We start from the raw sequence: 23,645 nt of genomic DNA, 5'->3' as shown, positions 1-23,645 counted from the left end.
CAAATAGGCCGGCCTGTCCTCTCGCCATTTATGCTAAAACTGGGCCAAGCCAACGCACTTATCGCTCTTCGGCCCACTAAATCAGTAGGCCCACGTTGTGAAGCTCCTAGTCCTAGTAGCCACGGCTCCACGCAGAACCGTAGGCAGACCCGGCAACGGCAACGCAGAGTCGCCGACGCCGCTGGTGCCTCCCTCTCTCTCACAGATCCTCCACCGCCGCTGTTGCCGGTGCCGATCGCCCACCGCTTCCGCCGCAGCGCCGCTCCTCCCTCAGTCTGGTGTAGTAGTGGAGCCCGAGATCCATCGGACCGTGGATTGGATAGATTCTATCTTTTGTTGGTAAGTAATCCTAGCTTCCACCGAACAAATGCCTTGTCCCGAAGGCCTGACTGGTCTACCGCCACCGCCGGTGACCGTGACAACTCCAGTAGTAGTCTCTTTTCGTTCGCTCCTATCTCTTCCTGCGTGGGAGCTCCATGCCCAATGTTGCATCTAGGCGAGGGTTTTGAGATTTGGAGGTGGCGCGTCGCAGCAGCAAATAAGATATGTTGTGTCATGGTTCCTGAACGGCGTGTTTGCCGTTTATGTCTGATTTTAATGATTCAAAGAACGTTTATGTATTAGGTTAACTTGATTATTAGTACATTAGTTCTAGTGACAACTGTTGTCAGAGTTTCATTTATGACATTTCGGAATTGTGAATATTGTAGAATTTGTTTCTCTGTTCCGTGGAACTTAACTGATGCTTTGCGTAGAAGCAGCCAAGCAAGGATAACTTCTTGTTTTTAACAGTGCGGTATAAAATTCCTTTATTCATGTAGTCCTTAAATTTATACGTGCCTCCTAGATTTCAATCGCCTGAAATTGGCATTTCTCTCGGTCGACGGTGTGAACACTACGACGGCGAGCTTCCCGTGATGGGTTCCTCTGTTGCCGGGCTTAGAGGGAGGCCCTTTAGAGGCAGGACAACTCTGGCGGTGGTGGCGGACGTGGGGGCGGGAGAGGAACAATGATTGGGCTGTGCTGGGGTGGGGGAGGCAAGTCGACGGCCCTGATGAAGCCGGGTTATGGCGGCGAGGGCAGGGGCTGCGGATCCGGCGGCAGGAGAGCTGCCGGAGACGTAGCAGCAGGTAGGGTGGGGGAGCGATTTCCACCGGTGCGTTGGAGAAGCACAATGTTGCGGCTGCTGGAGGAAGATGAAACGGGTGGGGCTGTTGGATGAAGATCGTATGGTGCTCCTTTGTCGACTGAGAGAGGATGAAAAATCAGACGATTGAAAATCTGCATCACCCAAATTTATAATCCCAAGATTTGACGCTTTAAGGATTGATGCGCATTTTTTGCACCACTAGGTTTTGCTAATGCTATTGTCCATAGTCTTGGTGATCTCATAGCAAATGCTCAAAAGATCCTCAGCATATTTTCTGGTAGCCATCATAGAGATGACTCATGAACAAATACAGTTGTCCCCAAATAATCCGATGCATAAATTTGCTTGGCTCGTCCAATGTCTTAGTTTTGAGCTGCTTTAGATTTCAAGTGTGGCAGTTATTGACTTATTGCTGCAAATTTAGACAGAATATGTGAAAAATTCTATTTCCTCTTTTATCACATATGTATGCTGAAGTGTTCGTTTCTACTACTTGCTGGTTTTCTCCCCCTGGATCACATGCAAGAATGAGATTGCAATGCTTCACTGACAACTTGTAGTTACACACCATTATGATATATCACACTCACATCTTTGCACAACGTCTGATTATTTAAAATTCTTTTCCTCCTAACCTGTTGATATGTTCTGCTCAGGTCTAAAAGATTAAATTGACTACAATGTGTAAGTTGGTGCTTATTGCGGCTTTAATTGTGTAATTTGGGTATACAATTTTTTGTGTAAATGAGATGAGCTAGCTTCTATGTGGTAGTATCATGCAACAGCACATATTTCTTCTGTAATATCCACAGTATCAACTGTCGTTTGCTCCCTTTCATTGACTTTCTTCTTTACCAGTCAAATCCGGTCATGAATACAACTCAGAAAGTTGATCTAGTGGAACCAGCTGCTAAGGTTATCAAACAAGCCTCACAGTACAAAAGACTGGGGCGAAAAAACCCATTTGTTCGATATGGGTTGCCACTTATTTCCTTGACAGTGTTTGGTGCAGTCGGGCTTGCTCATCTTATACAGGGCAGGTAAATCATTCAACCTTTCTGCACTTGCCTAAATCGTGCTGACTAGTCTGTATTTATGGATTCCTTTGTTTCATCTATTTGACGGTGCCGCTTCATTTGTATTTTTGCAGCAAAGAAGTGACAAAAGAAAAGGAGGATATAGAATGGGAGGTTGTAGAAACAACAAAAGCTCTGAGCCGAACAGGGCCGGTGGAAGGGGCCTATAAGCCTAAGAAGCTCTCTTTAGAGGATGAACTGAAGGTATGTTGCATTTATATGTAAATAAATTGCACGACTGGTTTAACGAGAAGTCTGCAAGCCATTATTGGGTTTGATTGACGCCCTTCTGTACTATAGGCTTTGCAGCAGAAGGTGGACATAAACAGCTACGACTACAAGAGGATCCCCAGACCCAATGAAAAATAAGTGAATTATAGCATCATTTACCAACGTGAGGATTGTTTCTTCAACTTTTCTTTCTCTAGTCCTGTATGATGCTTTCTAAGTCTTGAAATGAGAAGGGCCGAATGGGAAAGCTCCGGCACTATGAACAGAACTTTAAGCTCCGTTAGTCAGCAGTGGAAGAAAATTAGGGTCCGGATCCTTGAACTATAGGAATCGGTGTTTGTAGCAACAGCCCTTACGCTTTCTTTTCATTTCTGTACTGTTACTCTTCTGAGATCTTGTAGATGCTTGTATACTGGCACAAGAATACATGAATAAAATTGTTAACAGACGACTCTGACATGTGAACAATCGCATTTTGCGTACGGTATGAGATTTCTTCTTGGAAGATAGTTCGAACTTTACTCTGACCAATTGTTGGCAATTGTAGACAGCTCCCCATCATGGTTAAATGGTGCAAATCATACTTATAAATTGTTAAAGACCAGCTAATTTCTCATGGTTGTCCATCCAAATCGGGTTCAGACACCGGGGGATGAATGTTGAATTTGAATCCTACTCGCTCCACTCAAGCCTAAGAAGCAAGAGCATGTGCCTGTTTACTCCTTTCCAGCTTCCCGATTGCGAACAAATGATCAGATTTAAATTGGCAGTCGCCATTTGTGTACATCAATCATTCAGTTGAGACCTTTTTGCCCCTTTTTTTTTCCTCGGCATGGATGGTCCTCTCTTCCCATTTGCTGGAAAAAAAAGGCCCGCCGGAGTTGGGCATACAGAATTCCGGCGGCGGCGCACTCTTTTCTGTTGCCATGGTGCAATGAGTGTGCTCCACTTCGGTTGAGGGCTGAGGTGAGACCTGATCAGGCGAAGCCGATCGACCAGCCTGGCTCGGGAAGGAGAAAACAAAACTTGGTGGACTAATATGCAAATGTACCCTTAAACCACTTCTCCAACGCGATGTCCGCCGCCGCGGGAGAAACTCCGGTGGTCGATGAGGCTCCGCCGCCGCGGGCGCTCTACTCCTTTGGGACGCCATGGACGGAGCTCAACGAAGGCCTCTCCTACACCGACACGTTCCGATGCGCTGGTCCGTTGTCCGCCGCCCTCCGACTCCCTCTCTCTGTGGATTTTAGTACTTGTTCTGATTCCTCCACTTGCAAGCAGATGCGGACGCCGCCGCCACCTTGATTGAGTTCTACTCTACTAACTACAAGAGCTCCGCGCCATTGCCAGGGTAAGTTCCTGACGACCATGCTTACTTCCCGATCTCCGTGACCGGATGGTGGTTTTCTTGGGATATTGTGTTGATTTGATGATGCTGGTGCGCTCTGCAGGTGGATCAAGAGAATTCGTAATGGGCAGGTAGGGCATGTAACATTTAGTGAACTTACTCGTCTTCTCTATTTCGTGCTGTCTGTGTAGTTGTGTACCTGAGCTATGTGGATTGGTGACTTGGTGTGTTTTCAGAAGGGAACATGCATGTATGAAACCATATGCATGTGATATATATATGAAAATGAGAAAGTTTCTGATTTTCCGTCACATATTTACTCGAATGCAAATGAAGGCTTCGTTTTGTTTGCAGATAACCGTTGATGGTGAAGTTGTCACTGATCCAGATATGACTCTCAGGTAACTTTCTTCTTCTATTTTTTCATCAAACGTGCTTTCATTGTTATCTCCCTTCCCATCTTTAATCACACTGCATTATTTCCCTTAGGTCTGTATTTCTAATTTGAAAGAAGTCCATGATAATATGACAGGTATCTAAGTTAACTCTGTCTTGCAGGGATGATTCTAAGTTGGTTTATCATCGCCTCCCGTGGCAGGAGCCATTTGCGCCATATTTGCTGGAAGTGCTTTATGAGGATGATGACATGGTATGCAAATAAACCTGGCAGTATTTCTAAGTTTGTGAGATAAAGGTTGTTCTGGACATTTTGACCTAACTTTCACATTTGGTAGCCCTATCTGGTTAGCATGGTTCAACTTCCAAGTCCTGTCTAATTTGGTCTATGCTTCTCTGAGAACTGAAAGATATGGCCTTAAGTTTTAACTTTATCGACTTATGAACATCCAACTAGCTTGAACTTGCAAATCTTGTATCCATTTCAATAAAGTATGAGGCTCTCTTCATTCTTGTGCATGTGTGTCAAAATCAGTAATAACACATGAAGCTAATTTACAATTTTACATTCAGAAGTCAGAACTATAAATCTTATCCCAAGAAGATTTTGTCAGGTTGCCCTTAATAAGCCTTCTGGTTTGCAAGTTCTTCCTAAAGGACTCTTCCAACAGCGCACTGTTTTAGCACAGCTTCAACTGAAGGACTGGAAGATGACCTCATCATGCCGCTCAAAGAAAAAAGATGTGCAGTCACATCCAGTACCTGTTCATCGATTAGGAAGGGGCACATCAGGTTTGTTTCTTTATTTTCAGTTCAATCATACTCAGAAACTCTGGTTCACTGACACTCACTTGATGTCTAGCAGATGCAATTTTTTGTAACTTGTGCTAACATAGGAATCTAGGAGAAAGAAATAGTAGGTGTTCCAAAAAGCAGTGTTTTGAAAACGGGTCTCCTCGGCTGTGTACAAGGAATTGGTGCACTTGTCTGATAGGCCGGTTAGGCTGCATAATCAGTCGATTATACTGCGTAATCGCTACTAGGTGGGCAACCGGTCGAGTACTGGTTACTACTTTTCAAAACCTTGCTGAAAAGTTAGCAGGAAAGTTCAAGTTGTGACACAATGACATAGAATTAGGAAGCTGAGGACGATGGTGGTGGGAGTTTCCTGAACTAACTATGATGTGGCAAGGTGGACAGAGGAGGGATAATAAGCATGGTGCGGCGTGGGAACCCAACCGCAAGATGATGCAGATACTCAGGTTACACTGGTTCAAGAGCGGCGTGTGTGTGCCAGGGAGGGTGGGGCTGCGGGGCTCTTGCCTGAATCCGCTGGCTGGGGCTCGAACTCCGGTTCTCGCAATAAAAAAACCCCCCCTCGCAGGTGTTGGTCGCGCTCCCTTGTGAGGTCTGAGCGCGTTGGTTGCGCACCGCGTTTGGGGGGTTTCTCGACCTTAGTAAAATGCCTCGGGGACGTCTCTCCCCGTGGGTCGAGTTTTTTTGTTTTTGTTTTTGTTTCCAACGATTCCACTGTAAGATGAGTTCCCACCTGATCTGTCAGATAGAAAGGGCTGCATGTACAAATTGTTCCACTGGTAACAAACTTCTGCAATAAATGTGTCTTTTGCCGAAAAAGATAGTTTGGCCAACACTGCGCATTCAACATATGCTCTTCTGTAATTTGCTTTGCTTGTTGTTTTCGTTTTAGTTTATAATGTCTGCTTTTGCTAGCTGCTGCTGACCTGTGCACTCTATTGCTAGGCCTCCTGCTTTGTGCCAAGACAAAGATTGCCAAAGTTCGACTTGCATCTTATTTCGCTGAAGGCGCTATAAATGCTGGAAATAAAAGGTGTCCAAACTTCTCTCTTCCTAATTTGAAAAGATTCTTTCAAGTTTTACATCATGCATACAGTTCAAGTGATAGATATAATTTATAGGGATAAAACAGAGTTCGGTAAAGAACGAAAAATTTCAAAATTTTATCGAGCATTAGTGACTGGCATAATTGAGAATGATGAGGTACTATCCTTCTCCCTCATATCTATTTAATACGCAATTCTGATCTACTAGATTATGCTCTATTGATTCCGACCCCCTGTTTTCCCCTTGATTAGTCATTCATACCATTTTAGAAATTTTGTATGTACGATCTACTTGTCTTGAACACAAGTATGCAGTATAATTTGTTGTATCCCACCTGTAGGTTGTGGTTACCCAACCCATAGGGTTAGTTCATTATCCTGGAGTTGCAGAGGGACTTTATGCAGCATGTTCCTCAGGTACTACAATTTTACTCCTGTAACTTAGAACTGTTGAAGGTCCTCAGGAGTTGAGTGATCACGTTACTGTTCATGATGCAGTTTATGTTGAGCAAAGCTTGTTTCATTAGTTCTCTTCATTTGATTTAGTATTTATGTTATTTTGCGTCATCAATTTTCAGGAAAACCAGCAATGAGCAAAGTATGCGTTCTTGAGAGACTTCCATGCCAAAATAAGACAATGGTCCAGGTAGTATGCGTTGACTGTGAAAAAAATGTGTTCTGTCCTGCTTTTGCATATTCGCAAACGTGATAGCATCAACTCCTTTTGGATTCACAACATGTATAATGTCAAGTTTTCTCTTGTTGCCTTGTGCATTTTAATTTGTGATGCTTCTTTTTTCCTTGATTGACGTAGGTCCAAATTCATTCAGGACGACCACACCAAATTCGGATACACCTTGCATACATTGGGCACCCTCTTGTAGGCAAGTCTCTTGCTCTACCTTAAAAGTATGCCATTTTGTCAGTTACTTATTTTATTACTGCGCTGGACAAAGTACATGAATCTCATCTACCTTTCCGGGACAAAGCACTTTTGTATATACCAGTACATGATTTTTCTTTAAGGTATTGTTGGCCCTAGTATCATTAAAATCCAATATAGATTTCAGACAGCTGTAAAACAAATCTCATGTATGTTTATCTGTATTCGCCAACAGATGATCCTCTCTATGCTATTGGTGGGCACCCCAAAATTGATGAGCCAGAATCTACTGGCAGAGATAGTTCTTTTGCACATGATGGGTAGTTCTTTTATTCTCATTTCCACTGCGATACCTCTTTGGATGGTATACATGAATATTATTTTGGGTCTTGTATTTAGTTTGACTAACCTATCTTGCTCTTATTAGAGGTTATGAGAGGCCTTTACGACCTATTCCTGGAGACTGTGGGTACCACCTACATGCACATTGGCTGGTTCTTTGCCATCCAACAACAAATAAGGTGATTAAACAAACTTCTAATTTTGGGCGGAATTATCTACCTGGCTTGTGCGATAGCTTACAACCTAAAGAACTAGATCAAGTCATATGTTGAATCGGAAATTAATTTACATATTCCGCGATATTGATGCCAATAAGACAGTATTGCAGTGTTATGCTATACTAACAGATGTTCTAGAAAGGTGGTAACAGGATGTCAATCACAAAGGCAGAAAACTGACTTTTATTTACTGATGAAGTTTTACTTCTGTATAGAATATCTTTTTTTAGAGTGAACCTGTATAGAAGTATTATATTATGTTGGTAAAACGCTTTTACTGTAGACCTGAACAAAAGCAGATAGGAGAGGAGATGGTATTGAGCATATTGACCAATAATGATTTCTACTATATGCCTAACTTAAAAAAAGACAGGTCTAGATACAGAATTTAAAAGAAAATTTTGATGTTGTTTCTTAATCGGCACATTGTAACTACTCCACCCCCTTATGACTGTACATACCATGTCTGGCTTTGCAGATGGTGAAAATCACTGCTCCTCTGCCACAAATTCTACAGACTCGAGAGGAACGCCATGCTACCGCTGAGCAAGTCGGTGGTTGAACTTGTAAACATTTTTTTAGAATCTTTGCATGCATTTTGGTTGAACTTAGCATTCAGCAATTGCCCTCAGGCTTTACACCTCTAGTGTACACCTTGTTTTTAAGGAAATACCTCTGGGGTACACTATTGACTATACAACAATGCCAACAAGCGAAAAACTTTTGGCTCTACGCAGTGGCGTCTCATGTAGTGTATGTCCAACAAACTAAAAGGTTCTATTTCTGAAGTTTATGTAGTCTGTTTGAATTTCAATTTACTAAACAAATGCTCTGTGTTCACTAAAAAAATATGCCTTATTGTTTGAAATGGATGAGGTAAATAAGGACAGGTGAACTGCCGAATTCATCTACACGAACATGGCAGTTCTTTATACCTAATATCTGAATCCAGAATCCTTAGGGTTTGGACAATGCAAGAATGCTTAGACAGACGCCTAAAGAGAGAAAATAACAAAGTATTTGCATAAGAGCCTTAATCTCCAATGAGGGCCGCTAATTTTCAGGCTAATCTTCGAGCTTATAAAACTGTTAGTTTACACATAGAAATTGCTCTAGCGCCTTCACGCGCAGCGACGGCGAACGAAACCGCTCACGCGAAGCTCCACGTAGGCGTGCAAAACCAGCAACCTTCCGTAAGCGGTTGGCCACATATACGTATTGTCCAGGATCTAGTCCTATTTGTTTGTTTTTAAATGTAGATTATGAATTCTGTAAATAAACGGTTATATTTTAATAATAAATTCTGTAAATATATATCTAAATTATGATCCAATCTATAATTTATTTAAATTGAGTTTCTACAATTCATCATCCAAAATCTAAGGGCCTTATTACCGCGAGCTTATTGTAACAAACTGTAAGCTCACGACCTGTCAGACGACGATTCTTTCGTCGGGGCTGTGGGGGTGGGCCTTCGCAATACGCGTAGGCTTGCGACTCCGAAGCATTCCTGTCCCCAGTCCCCAGAACGCCGAAACGTCCCAAAGCAATCGGGAATTCGAAAAAAAAGAAAACAAAAGCGGAGAAGGCGAATACGGCGCAGCAGCACACGCGCAATGGAAGGCTCGCCGGCGACGCGCCTCCCGGAGGCGGACTCCCTCCCCGACGGCTTCGTCGAGAGCTCCGCCGCCGACCAGGCCCCTCCTCCCTCCCCCGCGCCCATCGCTGATGATCCACCGCATACCGCTCTCGACTCCGATCTCCACCCCGCCATCCTTCCCGGCGGCGGGGAAACCCTAGGCGCACTCTCTCTCCCCGCCGCCGTCGGAGAGGCCCTAGATGCCTCCTCGGCCGCCGATGCCCTGCAGAGCGTCGCTTTGGACGCCGCCGCGGAGCCGGAGCGGGCTCTCGGGCGGCACGGACTAGCCAGCGACAGCCAAGGTGATCCGTCCGTACCTCTATCGCGATTTTTTCTTTTTAATCGCGAGCTTCCCGATACGAGTCTACTTTTAACGGTAGTCGTTCCGTTACAATTCAGGGGAAATGTAGAAATTCTCGCGTGTCATTCTATAACTGTGGATTGAGCTCCCAATGTAGCTTAGACACTATGTTTCATTACCTTGTTTTATTGTTCTTCTGTTGCAGATGCTAAAGAGTCCTTGAAGGAGATCATTGCCACAGAGCCAGCGGAATCTACAACTGATCAAAAGGTTGTCAACGCTGAGACATATAGTGATAGGGCTTTGACTTATCTCTTTGTATCATATTGGCATTTGTAAGAAGAATTAGTCTCGGCAAAATGGGATTGATTTTCTAGGTTTTCTAGGAGGGTGGTGAGCCAAAACGCAAGGTTGTGAAGCGCAGTAAACTAGAGAAGGACAGAGAGCTGTTGGAGCTTGCCCAGCGATACCACAAAGTGGTGGCAGAGAGGGATGCTGGTGAGTTTTTCATGTGAAATTATGGTTGCTATATGCCTCCTGCTTCAGCAGTTGAATGTAATGTATAGATCCATCCCTTTGTGATTCTTGATTAAATTGTCACTGGCAAAACACTTTGCCGGTGTACTTTGTTTGGTTGGATGTATGCCTTCTAATATCCATGTAATAATAAAGTAATGTTAATTTGGAATTTCTAACCTGGACTAATTAACACAGATAATTAAATGTCATTAAAAATTATGTACATCTTGATTACTTTGCATTTGAACTGTTGCACACACAATGTGCTCCTAGAATTCATCTACCTAACATTTTTCGTTTACGTTGGGTCCTTGCAGCCCTTGCAGTCAAAGAAAAACTGGAATCTCTTTGTAGGGAGTTTCAACGTCAAAACAAAATGCTAAAGGTATGTTCAGAGTGTTTGAACTTTGAATCGAGTATTAGCAACGGGTTTTGCACTTCTGGTCAGTTGTGATACCTTTTTAACATCTTTATCTCAGGAAGAGTGCCGGAGGGTGTCGACAGAGGGGCAGAACATGCGTATGGAACTGTCTGACAAATTCAATAATGCTATAAAGGTCAACAACTCAACATGCATCATCTGATTATAATCTGTGACAAATACATACTAATGTTGTTCTTTATTTCTTTTGCCTATATGTCTACTTTTAAGCTCTTATTCATCAGATATTCACGATATCTTTTTAGGATGTGAGCATCAAGCTTGAGGAGCAGAAAAATGAATGCATTGCTCAGCTAGAAGAGAACAATTTGTAAGATAATAAGCTTTTAGGCATATCTTGAACATTTGGAGTTTCATTAGTTGATTTATTAGCAACTCCATTAGTGAAAGTCCCTTCTGACTTTTCTAGCTAGGCACATTGACAGTTGTTTTTGTAGGTTGAGAAGTAAACTCAAAGGCCTTGCTGATCAATATAATATTACTCAGCAGACATATGCTCACCAGGTAAATGTTTATACCCTATTCATAGATCTCTGAGTACTATCAGTATTTGTACAACCATGATAGTTCTCACCAGCTTTATATGCTGTTTGTTGTGCTTTTGGTAAAATTGTTATGATATATATATATATATAGTTGAAAGAGAAGATGCTGGAACTTGAGCTTGCTGATCTGAAAATTCAACAACATCAAGAGAAGGCTGCTCAGGAACATACCCAAATGCAGTTATATGCTGAGCAAGTTTCTCAACTTATCACTACTGAGAAGAACCTGCGGTTGCAACTAGCTTCTGATGGAGAAAGATTTCAGCAGTTTCAGGTACTTCCGCAGATAAAACCTTCTCCTGGTTCTGAATAGCCAGAGCATACTTAATGATGGATTTTCTCCCACTAGATGATGAAAACAACAAAGCCTTTAGTCTCAATGAACTTGGGGTAGGCTAGAGATGAAACAACAACACATATAAAAATATTCAAGCACTTTATCAGTTTTAGTGGTGGCTTTTCCCCCTTGTAGGTGAAAATTTAAATTTTCAAGCAATTTAAAATTCTCTGTAATAAATTTTCAGGATACCCTGTCAAAAAGCAATGAAGTCTTTGAAACTTACAAGCAGGAGATGGAAAAGGTGTGCTCTACAGCTTGTCTTGGTTTACGATCAATATCATTGTATCTGCTTTATTAGTTAACAGTTGTTTATTGACAAGTAAAAGTCTCGTATGATCTTTTGCATCAGATGGTGAAGATGATAAAGAATCTGAAGAAGGACAACGAATTTTTGAAGGGAAAATGTGAGAACTCAGATATTGCTCTCGTGAAGCTCATTGAAGAGGTAATGTGTGCACTGCAAAAGCTGATTGTGCTGAAACAGGGCGCTCTGTTGAGACCACTGCTTTCGATAACTATATCTGCCTGCTTTTTTAGCAATTCACAACGATTTCATTTATCATGTATGGCTAACTACCCTTGATTTTCTAGCTCATACAGTTTCATTTATCTTCATATGTATACTAGGAAAACCTTGTGCCAGTTGATCTTGCATAATATGTAAATTGTTTCTGCTAATTTTGACGCATTTATGATGTTTCTGCAGCGTGAGCTAACGAAGAAGCAAATAGAGAAGTTGAAAAATCAAAAGGAGAAGCTTGAATCCCTGTGTCGATCACTACAGGCAGAAAGGAAACAAGCCCCCCCTGGTAGTATTCCTGATGCCACTTCTAACCAAGCAGATCTGGCAATGGCAAGTCAAGGATCATAGTGCTTATGTGCTTCATGGTGTGCATGCAAATATAGCATTGGTGGCCACCTACAAGTTGCCGAGATTTCTGAAGCCTGAGAAACTTTTATCCTCTTTTGCATGTGATTTGTGAGAGTTCAGGACACGTTTATCACACACCCAACTATTGCCCTACGTGCCTTGCTGTTCGGGAGTACGGAGAGCTTGATACTTGTCCATCTCTAGCGTTTTGAGATTGTAGCCAGAGGTGCATTCCTCCACAGCATGTCAGCATGCTAGTGACTTATTACTACAGGCATATCAACCTCAACTGAATATAACTTTGCGGGTGTTTATCATTCTCTTGTTAAGAAGTGATCCCTTGTGTTCATGATTGGTGAAGTGGTCAATACTTGCACTGCATCCATTTCAACGCAGTAATACTCTTCTATCAACTACCCTCGCGGGAGGTCAAACAAACAGAAAATTCTTGAACACTTCCATCCATCCGAAATAGGAGTATAAGTTGCTTTAGCCTCCCATACTCTTCATCAAACATAAGCAGTTCCTTCCTCCGTCCAAAAATACAAGCCGTGCACGTTTTTTAAAACGTCAAATTTTGTATATTTTGACCAATGCTTGTCAAATTATAAGTATAAAATTATACAGCTAGATTTATATTTTAAAGTGCTTTCACATTATATTGGTTTCGTAGTTATAAGTGATATATTATGTGAGAAAACAACTGTCAAAATCTACTTCAAAATAAAATACTCCTTGCATACTTGGACAGATGGAGCATATATTATTGGTGCATTTCCATCTTTTTGTTCCCATTTTGCCTTTACTTTATTATGGTTAATCAATTTCTACCTGCTCTTTGCGATTATTGTTGTCCATCAGGGAGGGGTGTCTTCCCAACGGTAACTTTCACCCTTTCATCATGTATAAATGTACAAGAACATTGCAGTGGAAGAAATAATTTTGATTCTCTATTCTACTTTCTACTCTACAAAGAATGTCAGGAAATAGATTGTAATGTCACATACATTTAGTCTTTAGACCCACATACTAAAGAATTTGAATTATAAGTTTAGAGAATTATAATTTTGCAACACATTACAAATAATATGTCAGATATATTTATTGACCACAAATGTGTCACTAAATCACATATCCCTGCGTCAATATATCAGAAAGAGTGGATATACCTCATAAAACCATCTCTCCCCCAAATACAAATAAGAGGGGGAGAAATCTAGTTACAAATAAAAATGCTTCTCAAAAGCATCCACAGAAGCAAAGGAAGATATTTTCTAAATTAGTAAATAAAATTCAACTTCAAGTTAAAAGACACCTAACGGATGCTTAACATCTAGGACCTAGCACAAATGTGCATAATAATTTTGATGCTAGGGCATCAGAACATCCTAACTCCATCGTTATAGAAAATTGAGTTAGAAGATATAATTGAAATATCCAAAAACTATATTCATGCAAGAGAATCATATAACATAAATATTACAATTGTCAACATATATTTTTCCTCGAAAATTGCCAAAGACATCGAAGTAGATCCAGAACCAAAGTCCACGGCAGAGTGCCTTAAGCGCTCAGACTGGGTCAAATTGAAGGAGGTAATTGAGGTAGAAATACGCTAGCTTAACGAAAGAGATGTATTTTTCTTAGTAATACCTACTCCTCATATTGCTTTTCCTGTGGGGGATAAATGGGTTTTCATTCAGAAAAGAAACGAAAACAATGAGGTGGTGAGATATAAAGTGAGACTTGTAGCAAAAGGGTTCACGTAGAGACCCAACATCGATTACATTGAAACATACTCTCGTGTTACGAGTGAAATAATATTTTGATATTCATTGCCAGTATAAATAAATTTATCCATGAAGTTAATGGATGTATTAACCACGTACTTATATGGGTCACTTGATTCGAGTATCTATATAAGTCTCTTCGGAATCTGAAATTAAACCGCAGCATGTACTATGTAAAACTACAAAAGTGACTCAATGGATTAAAACAACCAGGAATAATGTGGTACAACCTATTGAGTGAGTTCCTTCAACAAAAGAGGTACTTGAATAATGATGATTGCCCACATGTATTCATAAAGAAATAATTAACTAGATTTTATATCATCTCAATATATGTCGATAATCTTAATATCATCGGAAATACACAAGACACATTAAATAAGCAAGCAGTCATCTTATGAGGGAATTCGAGATGAAAAACTTGGGGAAAACCAAAATTTGCTCTGGTCTACAAATTGAGCACTTTCCCTCAGAAATATTGATATACTAATCTGCATATATCGAGATAATAATGCAGAAATTCAATATGGATAAATCATATCCATCGAAAACTCTTATGGTTGTTCGATCCCTTGATATGAATAAATATCTATTCAAACCTATGGGATAATGAAGAAGAGACCTGAAGTTTTATATCTTAGTATCATCGGATCACTTATGTATGTTACAAATTGCACCAAACATGACATTGCATTCATAGTCAACTTGCTGGCTAGAGATAGTGCTACCCCAACAAAAAGGTATTTGGTTGGTGAAAGGCAGATCCTTAGATATCTCAATGTATAAAAGATCTCGGTTTATCCTATTAGAAAAATCAATATATGGTAATGGTAGGATACATTGTTGCTGGCTATTTATCTAATCCCCAAACTGTCATATTACAAACTGAGTTTGTCTTCCTATATGGTAGTACAACCTTCTCATGGAAATCATTAAAACAAACTTTAGTAGCCACTTCCACTAATCATTCTAAAATAATTATTTTATACAAAACATCACTTGAATGTGTATGGCTTTATATAATGATTAATCATATTCAAGGATCATGCAGTATAGGTTTATCAAAACATCCTACAATTACCTATGAAGATAATACTATTTGTATTGCTCAAATGCAAACATATTATATAAAGAGTAATATCACAAAATATATTGCCCTAACATTATTTTATCCCATGAATTACAAAAAAGTGAAGAAATTAATATTTTGTAAACACAATATTGTGAAAATATAGCAAATTTATTCACAAAGCCCTTACCAACATCTTTATTCTAAAAATACGTTCATAGAATTGATATGAAACGACTTCGAGATTTATAAGGTTTAGGAGGAGTAAACTCCTAAATTATAACATGTTAATGATCATCAAACTACGAATATTGCACTCTTTTCTTCTATGAATTTTTCATAATGGTTTCTCATATAAGGTTTTTATTGAGACAATATGAAACAATTATCCCTTCACTAACTAATTAGACCCTTCAATAATCAAACGAGAGTAGGTGGAAGTTATTGGTGATGAAGATGTGTGGAATGTGTTGAAGTTGATCTTCTCCATACTCTAGTTGTCTTTGGGTTTTGCTCTGATGTCCATTGGGGAAGAGGTGTCTTCCCAACGACACCCCCTCATCCTGTATAATATAACATCAGATCAATTAAATGAATACAAGATTTTTCACTCTGATTCTCGAGTTCTAGTTTCTATTACACTTCAACATGTTATCAGCATGTGGTTCTTCCATTTGAGCAACAAGTGCCAACCGAGGATAAACAGAGACATGAAGGCCGAGCACAGAAGGAGATCAGAAGAATTAATTGCATAGCTACTCCTAACGGAATTGTGATTTATGAACCTCTAGTTAGAATCATGCATTATTACATGCTACAGATTTGATCCCAATCCGATCAAATCAACCAAATATTTCCTATCTGCACAAATTCAGTCACACTCTCTACGTATCGGTATCACCACACAGCACCGCAACCTACATCAATGGGTCCCCATAGGAAATTAGGAATCTAAGTGAGTTATAATTCTTCGTCAATGATATAATACCTCAAACTCCTAACATGAAACTTAGATACAGCCCGTCACACTGATTATATTTTGACAAATACAATTATTCCATCATTAGGGGGAGATATGTACCCCAAAAAATGTCTTCAGTCCTCTGATCCACGTACTAAAGAATCTAAACAAAAAGCTCAGAGAGTTATAAATTTACAACACTTTATAAATACTTTGTAAATTGCATTTACTTATCACTAATCACTACAGCCAATCACTACCTTATAAAACCACTCATCTCCCAAAATAAGAGGAGGAGAAATCTAGGCACAAATAATGCTTCTTAAGCAGTCGCAGAAGCAAATGAAGATATCTTCTAAATAAGTAAATAAAATTTAACCTCTTGTTGAAAGACACCTAATGGATACTCTACATCTATATCCCAACACAAATGTGCGCACAAACTTATATGATGAAACATCGGAACACCTTAACTCTATTACTGTGGGAAATCACGAGGATTAGAAGGGTTAATGAAATATCCATAGACTATATTGATTCCCTTAATTATACAACATAAAGACTACAATTTGTCGATATTATATTTCTCCTCGAAAATTACCAAAGACCTCCAAATGTATCCATACCAAAAGTCAATGGCCATGGCAGAGTGCCTCTAGCACTCGGACTGGGCCAAATAGAAGGAAACAATTGAGATAGATTTGCACCCGCTTAACAAAAGATAGGTATTTACCTCTGTAATACATACTCTTCATTAAGACTTCTCATTGAAAGCAAAATAGGTCTATTCATTTGAAAGAATGAGGTGGTGAGATACAAAGCGAGGCCTGTAGCATAAGAGTTCATGCAGAGACCCATCATCGATTTTCGATGATAACATACTCTCAAGTTATATGTGAAATTAAGTTATGATATCTAATATTTTGACAGTATAAATGATTTATACATGCAGTTGATGTAGTGACCGCATACTCATATGAGTCACTAGATTTTGATATCTATATGAAAGTCACTGAAGGACTTAAAATTCTGAACCCAAAAGCAAATCGCAATATGTATTTTATAAAACTAAAAAAAATCACTCTATGACTTAAATCAGTTAGATAAAATATGGTGCAATTGATTGAGTGAGTTCCTTCTATTGAAGGGTTACTCAAATGATAACTACCCATATATGTTCATTAAGAAATCCCTTACTTGATTTTGTATCATCTCATTACATGAACTACGCAACATATAAAAGTGGCAAACAATTATCTTAAGACAGAGTTTAAGATGAAATACTTAGTTCAAACCAAGTTTTGCTTAAGTCTATAACTTGAGCACGTTCCATCAGGAATCCCATCTAAAGCACATATGGTCGTTTCATCCCTTGGTATGGATAGACATCCATTCAGATCTAAAGGTCATGATGAGGTGATATCGGGACCTGAAGTTCCATATCTTAGTATGAATGGAGCATTCGAATATCTAGCAAATTGCACCAAACCTAACTTTGCATTTGTAGCCGAGTTATTAGCTTGATATAGCATAGCTCCAACAAAAGGATATATGATTGCCTTATGGAATATCCTCAGATATCTCCAATGTACAAATAATCTTGATTTATTCTAGCAGAATATCAAGACATGGTCATGGTAGGATATACCGATGCTAGTTTATCGTCCAATCGGTTCTATTTTCCTACATGATAGTACAACCTTATGATGGAAGTCATCAAAAGCAAACTCTAGTTACTACTTCTACCAATCATTCTGAAATAATAACATTATATAAAGCATCATATGAGTGTATTGCTTTGCAAAATAATTAATCATATTCCATGATCATGTGCTATAGATCATCAGAATACACCACAATTATCTATCAAGATAATGCTGCTTGTATTGCTCAAATGCATACAAGTTATATAAAGTGAAGTATCACAATGTATATTGCCACAATATATCTTGCAAACGAAGTTATGTGAAAATCTAACGTATTTATTTACTAAGTCATTACCCACTTTAATATTCCAGAAATGTATTCATGGAATTGGCATACAAAGACTTCGAGAATTGCAGAGTTCAGAAGAGTCAATCCCTAGTTTATAACATGTTTATGATCACACACACATATACATACATATATATACCATCGAAAAACTCCTTAAAAACTCCGTAGGGAAAAATCTTAGGAGAAAATGATATGGCATATATGTTTGTATTGATATCACCTCATTAAAAACCTTGTATGACAAAACTAGAGAGTAAAACTTATAAAGGGGAAAAAAACCTTATACATGCATGCATGCATACATACATATACATATATACATACATACATACATACATATATAGGACAAGTATAATATGTAGCTCGCTATAATATAGGTTATTCTATAGCCAGGGCACCCAACCAACCCTTCTCGCGTCCCTAGCCGATCCCTCCCGCATGCCCACGATCCCCTGGGGTCCGCGCCATGGAAAATGGCACGGGTCCGCGCTGGTCCGCACCATGGACAATGGCGCGGATGTTGGCTGTGTCCGCGCATCCGCGCCATTGTCTATGGAGCGGACCCTACGAGTCGAAACTGGAGATCAAAATAGATGGGTTGGGTTGGGTTGGGTCGGGTCATGGCGCGAGTCCGCGCCATGGACAATGGTGCAGGTGTTGGCCGTGTTCGCGCTACAATATCCGCGCCATTGTCCATGGCGCGGACCCCAGGGCTCAAAACTGGAGATGACGGAGCGGGTCCGCGCCATGGACAATGGCGCGGATGTTGGCCGTGTTCGCGCTACAATATCCGCGCCATTGTCCATGGCGCGGACCCCAAAACTGGAGATCAAAATAGGAAAAAAAAAACTCACAATTTGAGCAAATGGGTTGGGTCGGGTCGATGCGTGAGTTGAGTCCGGCCATAGGATATTCTATAGCTAGTTATATATATATATATATATACACACACACTTATACATACATACATACATACATACATATATACATAGATATACATACATACATATACATATACATACATACATATACACATACATACATACATACATACATACATACATACATACATATACATATATATATATATATAGGTTTTTAATGAGACGATATCAATATAAGCATATATGTTATATCATTTGCTCTTAAGATTTTTGCCTACTGAGTTTTAAGGAGTTTTTCAATAATATATTACCATCAAATTTTCTCCTTATATTTTTCCCATGAGATTTTTGAAAGAGTTCTTTATTGATCAATATATGAATGATGGATCGATCAAGGAGAGTTGCAGTTGATCTTCTCTATACTTTGGCATTGCTCTGGTGTCCATTGGGGAAGAGGTATCTCTCCAACGGCACCCCTCACCTTGTAAAATAACATTAGATCAATGGAATGGATACCAAACTTTTACTCTAATTCTCTGAGTTCTAGTTTCTACTTGTTTACACTTCAACAAAAAGATATCATTTACTGGTGCAACCTTAATTCTTATGTTTAAATCTAAAACAACGAGAGTATAATTTGGATCAACGAGAGAGCTTCGTTTCCTTGAAAAGGTGCTGTAACTTTTCTTGTAATCTCCTTCGGTTTGGGAAATTTTAGTAGAGACCACCGCCCCTGAAAACGACATACATCATGTCTATTCTTCATGTTTCGGCAACATTGGATTCAATACATTTCAGTTATCTTAGTATCTTACAGCTAAGAGAAACAAAGAAAGAGTGAATCAGGGTACGAGAGATGAATTCACGTATTGTTCACTGGTCATTCTCTAAATGTAAACAACCATCAAATTATGATCAAACTATCTTTAAGAAAAAACAAAACGACTCAACATGGGAAACAAAAAGACTGGCGCAACTCTAATGGGCATTTCTTCTACTGATGTTGCTGCTACGAGTACATGTGTTCGTGTGCAGCGTAACTGGAGCAAATATCATGCCGCACACATTCTTATAAACCCCCTGAACAACAGTAAAATGCAATCCGGCAGCACAACCTGCATTGACATAAGAAAATATGAGGAACAGTTCGACAGATGAGGTCAAGTAATTTTATCATATGGAGAAAGGTTGAGCCAATTTGATCGTGACAGGAAAAACAGGGACTATTATGTGATGGTCATAAAAATGGTAAAAGGTAAACCATTCATCACACAAGTTTAGCTTGTGATGCTCCCGATAGGGGTCAAATCTGTGTATCGTAAAATCAAAATTGATAAACAGAGGTTAAGTTTGATAGACGACGATAGCTTTTGGAGTTGCTAAATGGGACTAACAATAGCTTCCCATGTATCTACACTAATTTCAACCATGCCAAGAATTTGGAGCAAGTGCATTTATGACTAAATCAGCATGCAACAAAAAGTTCTGAGTTCCTCGAATAAGAACAAGATTGCTGACCTAGGAATTGTGATTTTTGGATCAAATGCCTCAACTATAAACAAGAAAATGAAATATAATTGTGATTTTCAGGTACAATGCTTCATGTATGAGCAACATCTGCTAAACAAGCAAATTCAAAATAGATGCTTGACTTACATGCTCAATCAGTAGCAACTTTCTTCCTTGCGGCCCTTGCGTTATCATACTCAAACTTGAGCACATCTGGAATATGAGATGTATCCTTGATGTAGAACCACCTCCCGATTGCACTCTCCTCGATCATTGGGAAGTACTCAACAAGCATGGTGTTGACAATCCAGTACCAGATAGCACCAAACACAAGGCCCACTACTGCTCCCGCGAAAACCTGGTGAATTTATCAAATTTAAACTACTTTCAGTTTTCGAGATGCAATATTTGCCATATTTTTATTAAAATAAAAACAATCAAATCAAAACACGTTTCCTCCAAATAAGCAGGTATGTAAGGAGACAAGTAACCAATCCAAGGAGCACATTATCATCCAGATCGCACTAAATGATGGATAACCCGAATTTCATTACACAAAAGCAACGAAATTACAAACAGTCTTTTCCTCCAGACCGAAATATGTACAACAAAACGATCTAAGGATGAAGTTAGGACGATCACTAATACTAACGCAGCACCGAGGGCTGCCCGCTAACAAAAGCTGCCAAAGAGATGAGCAAATAAAATGCTCGTAGGGACAAATTCACACAACATGCTATTGTTTTACACTTTTACTGAACCAACAAATTAAATGCTAAATAGATTGATACAACACGTAAGCATTATTAAACATTCACAAAACTACTTTTCAACACAAAAAGATATAACAACTTCTATGCAGATAAATGAACGTCATTGGGTACACATATATGCATGATAGTATACAGAAAAACAGGGGACCAGTTCATGATTCTGACTAAACAACGAATTTACTAGAGTTTGGATGATCTTTCGTAAATCTTTATGGAGATTATTGTTTCATAGTTTTCTTTCAAATTGGCAAAACGGTAGTGAATTGCTAACTTTTCTTCAGCTTTCTTTGAAACTGTTTGGTTACTGGACGTGTTTTTACCCTTCTGTTAAGATTAGGACAAACAATATAGTTATGGAAAGTGCTATGGTTTCCGCACATGCTAAATCACTGTCATAACACATGAAGATTTTCCCTTAATGGTCAATCTTAGTAAACTTTCACTGGAAACCACAGTATCAGGCTCATTATATGCATAAAGATGCGATCTTTAGCCTCAGGCATAAAGATGTCTAAACTAGCAAACTTTCCATACCCTAGAAGTACATAAACGAATTAACAGGGGAATCACAGCTAGGACACAATTTTTTTTTTTTTCTTGGAAGCAAGGCAAGAGAACTGCCTATTGATTAATGCGAAGGGAAACAATCACAGAGTTAACAAGTTGTTGCATCGGCCATAAGCCGAGAAATGCATGGCTCAGGGGAAAATCAATCTTCCCATCAGATCGGATCCGAAATTCAGGGTCTCACCTGCGCGACGGTGTGGTACCCCAGGTACACCCTGGACAGCATGGTGAGGAAGGCGAGCGGCCAAGTCACGGCGGCGATCACCCGGCTCGCGCGCGACCGGCGGAGCGCTAGGAGCGAGAGGTAGGTGGCGAAGAAGAACATGTACTGCGAGTGGCTGGAGGGCCACCCGTGGGAGTCGCAGGCCTCGAGCAGCTCGCAGTACGCCGGGCGGGACTGCGCGACGGAATGCTTGATGAGCCCGTTGAGGACCTGCGAGACGAGGAGCCCCGCGGCGAAGCAAATGCCCTGGAGCTCCCGGCGGAAGAGGAAATGGGAGACGAAGCCGCCCAGGCTGATGAAGACAGGGATGAGGGAGACCCAGGCGAGGAAGAGGCCCAGCGGGTCTCCCGGGCGGTAGCGGACGTGGGTGAGCGTGATGGCCTTCAGAGACGGTGGCAACGATGCCGCCATCTCCTGGTAATCCCCCGCCCCAGACATCGTCACGCTCTCGCCTCACGGCCCGCGTTGCGGAGGACTGGAGGAGGATTTGATTTCACGGCGGAGTTTGGGATTGGGGTCCGGCGGTTGACTCGATCGGCCCGGCTCCCTCCTCCGATTGGCGTTGGGATCGCGGGGATTTGCGCCCTCCGCGTGTGTTTGGGGGGGGGGGGGGGCTTGGGAGGCGTGGTGGGCGGAACGATCGTCGTGGAGCTGGAGGAAGACTAGAGCTGCCACAGACCTGATGGTTCAGATGGATAGCCGGATGAAATAAGCTAGTGTTTGGACGGATGTAGACGCTACATGTATTAGATACGAGATCTTACTTTGTATTGTTGTTGGGCTAGATAGATAGAACTAATTCATTTAAAATAATTATATATATTTCTAAAATATTCTTACCAGATGTTGTATCATTCTATGCGGTGAAATTAGCCGAACGATGTAATGCATGACAGAGCGATCGTGTGAACTGGTGTTTCGGTCACCTCTTGAGTGAATGTTTTGCACACCACCTGAGCCCTATTCGCACCTGTCCTCATCTCCTTCGGCGTCGGTGACGGCTATGCTTACTCCTCGACGAGTGCCCTCTTTCCTACTCCTCTGTGGGGTCACCCTTTCCGATAGCGGCTCTATAGGGCTATTAATCATTAAAATCATAATCATAGCCTAACAGGATTATTTTCGCTGTAATTCTCTCTTTTTTTGATCGATGACAATACAACTAAAGTAAATGACAAATAATAAATGATACTAATCATAAAGAGTATAAAGCCTTACAATATTGCTTAGATGCATATTATTGCCACTTAGTCCTCTTTTATTGTGGCTCCACTTTTCTCTATGCTACTATCTCTCTTGATCGATATATACAAGAGCTTCTCTATTGCTGCTTTTGATATCAAATATAGATGAATCCCATTTGTCAACTTTGATATTTTGCTTGTTCTTCACTATGTATGTCTTTTGCTTTAGTCGTCAATCTTCTCTCCCTTTGTCAGTAATATCAAAAAATTGGTCGAGCACTGGTCGCCACTGAGGGGCTTGTCGTGTTGAGGTTCACCCTGATGACCACAAAGCCACAGGCCCCAAATCGGGTCGGGCGCTGGTCACCACCAAAGGGCTTGTCGTGCTAAGCCATCACAAGCGCTTGGAACCTAATTCACATGCAGTGCAACGTGATCCCCCCATACATAGCAAGCACTCCTAATCTACTCGCTACTCAAGCATAGGAAAACTTGCTTAAATAACAGCTCCTCTCATTACAAAGCAA

General features: G+C 40.4%; 4 protein-coding genes across 6 annotated transcripts; 3 read left to right on the top strand and 1 right to left on the bottom strand.

Moving 5' to 3' along the window:
- The first annotated feature begins 15 nt into the window (after positions 1–15).
- Positions 16–2,906, top strand: LOC133916340 (uncharacterized). Its single transcript, XM_062359971.1, has 4 exons — positions 16–339; positions 2,009–2,190; positions 2,301–2,430; positions 2,527–2,906. The coding sequence occupies exons 1-4, from the start codon at positions 31–33 to the stop codon at positions 2,593–2,595; spliced, it is 690 nt and encodes a 229-aa protein (XP_062215955.1). The 5' UTR covers positions 16–30; the 3' UTR covers positions 2,596–2,906.
- Positions 2,907–3,058: 152 nt separating this feature from the next.
- Positions 3,059–8,238, top strand: LOC133916339 (RNA pseudouridine synthase 5). 3 transcript variants are annotated; one of them, XM_062359969.1, is made up of 14 exons: positions 3,059–3,661; positions 3,739–3,808; positions 3,909–3,936; positions 4,160–4,206; positions 4,364–4,454; positions 4,816–4,993; positions 5,963–6,050; positions 6,139–6,220; positions 6,405–6,480; positions 6,642–6,709; positions 6,878–6,947; positions 7,182–7,266; positions 7,374–7,467; positions 7,985–8,238. In XM_062359969.1, exons 1-14 carry the CDS (start codon positions 3,532–3,534, stop codon positions 8,066–8,068), a joined length of 1,191 nt encoding a protein of 396 aa, XP_062215953.1. In that variant the 5' UTR covers positions 3,059–3,531; the 3' UTR covers positions 8,069–8,238. The 3 variants fall into 3 exon arrangements, with proteins under 3 accessions (XP_062215953.1, XP_062215952.1, XP_062215954.1); XM_062359968.1 differs by having other exon boundaries at positions 4,142–4,206; XM_062359970.1 differs by having other exon boundaries at positions 3,611–3,661; positions 3,909–4,055.
- Positions 8,239–9,003: 765 nt separating this feature from the next.
- Positions 9,004–12,480, top strand: LOC133916338 (uncharacterized). Its single transcript, XM_062359967.1, has 11 exons — positions 9,004–9,447; positions 9,652–9,716; positions 9,833–9,944; positions 10,283–10,350; positions 10,445–10,522; positions 10,653–10,717; positions 10,845–10,911; positions 11,044–11,226; positions 11,477–11,533; positions 11,642–11,737; positions 11,999–12,480. Exons 1-11 carry the CDS (start codon positions 9,123–9,125, stop codon positions 12,161–12,163), a joined length of 1,281 nt encoding a protein of 426 aa, XP_062215951.1. The 5' UTR covers positions 9,004–9,122; the 3' UTR covers positions 12,164–12,480.
- Positions 12,481–19,700: 7,220 nt separating this feature from the next.
- Positions 19,701–22,627, bottom strand: LOC133916337 (lipid phosphate phosphatase gamma-like). Its single transcript, XM_062359965.1, has 3 exons — positions 21,896–22,627; positions 20,519–20,729; positions 19,701–19,977 (listed from the first exon to the last, which is right to left on the bottom strand). The coding sequence occupies exons 1-2, from the start codon at positions 22,370–22,372 to the stop codon at positions 20,523–20,525; spliced, it is 684 nt and encodes a 227-aa protein (XP_062215949.1). The 5' UTR covers positions 22,373–22,627; the 3' UTR covers positions 19,701–19,977; positions 20,519–20,522.
- Positions 22,628–23,645: the final 1,018 nt, after the last annotated feature.

Source organism: Phragmites australis, chromosome 4 (genome assembly GCF_958298935.1).
Source record: "Phragmites australis chromosome 4, lpPhrAust1.1, whole genome shotgun sequence".
Classification (NCBI taxonomy): Eukaryota; Viridiplantae; Streptophyta; class Magnoliopsida; order Poales; family Poaceae; genus Phragmites; species Phragmites australis.
Note: the sequence above shows the minus strand (reverse complement) of the source record. Positions and strands in the feature narration are given on the sequence as shown.

What these genes read in the sequence shown, in the direction of transcription:
- LOC133916340 (XM_062359971.1), top strand. Translation starts at nt 31, where the DNA reads ATGCTAAAACTGGGCCAAGCCAACGCACTTATCGCTCTTCGGCCCACT. An exon ending in ATAGATTCTATCTTTTGTTG is followed by an intron (nt 340 to 2,008) that starts GTAAGTAATCCT and finishes CTTCTTTACCAG; the next exon opens with TCAAATCCGGTCATGAATAC. An exon ending in CTTTAGAGGATGAACTGAAG is followed by an intron (nt 2,431 to 2,526) that starts GTATGTTGCATT and finishes TCTGTACTATAG; the next exon opens with GCTTTGCAGCAGAAGGTGGA.
- LOC133916339 (XM_062359968.1), top strand. Translation starts at nt 3,532, where the DNA reads ATGTCCGCCGCCGCGGGAGAAACTCCGGTGGTCGATGAGGCTCCGCCG. An exon ending in TTTATGAGGATGATGACATG is followed by an intron (nt 4,455 to 4,815) that starts GTATGCAAATAA and finishes AGATTTTGTCAG; the next exon opens with GTTGCCCTTAATAAGCCTTC. An exon ending in AGTTCTTTTGCACATGATGG is followed by an intron (nt 7,267 to 7,373) that starts GTAGTTCTTTTA and finishes TGCTCTTATTAG; the next exon opens with AGGTTATGAGAGGCCTTTAC.
- LOC133916338 (XM_062359967.1), top strand. Translation starts at nt 9,123, where the DNA reads ATGGAAGGCTCGCCGGCGACGCGCCTCCCGGAGGCGGACTCCCTCCCC. An exon ending in ACTAGCCAGCGACAGCCAAG is followed by an intron (nt 9,448 to 9,651) that starts GTGATCCGTCCG and finishes CTTCTGTTGCAG; the next exon opens with ATGCTAAAGAGTCCTTGAAG. An exon ending in GGTGGCAGAGAGGGATGCTG is followed by an intron (nt 9,945 to 10,282) that starts GTGAGTTTTTCA and finishes GGGTCCTTGCAG; the next exon opens with CCCTTGCAGTCAAAGAAAAA.
- LOC133916337 (XM_062359965.1), bottom strand. Translation starts at nt 22,372, where the DNA reads ATGTCTGGGGCGGGGGATTACCAGGAGATGGCGGCATCGTTGCCACCG. An exon ending in GGTACCACACCGTCGCGCAG is followed by an intron (nt 20,730 to 21,895) that starts GTGAGACCCTGA and finishes TAAATTCACCAG; the next exon opens with GTTTTCGCGGGAGCAGTAGT.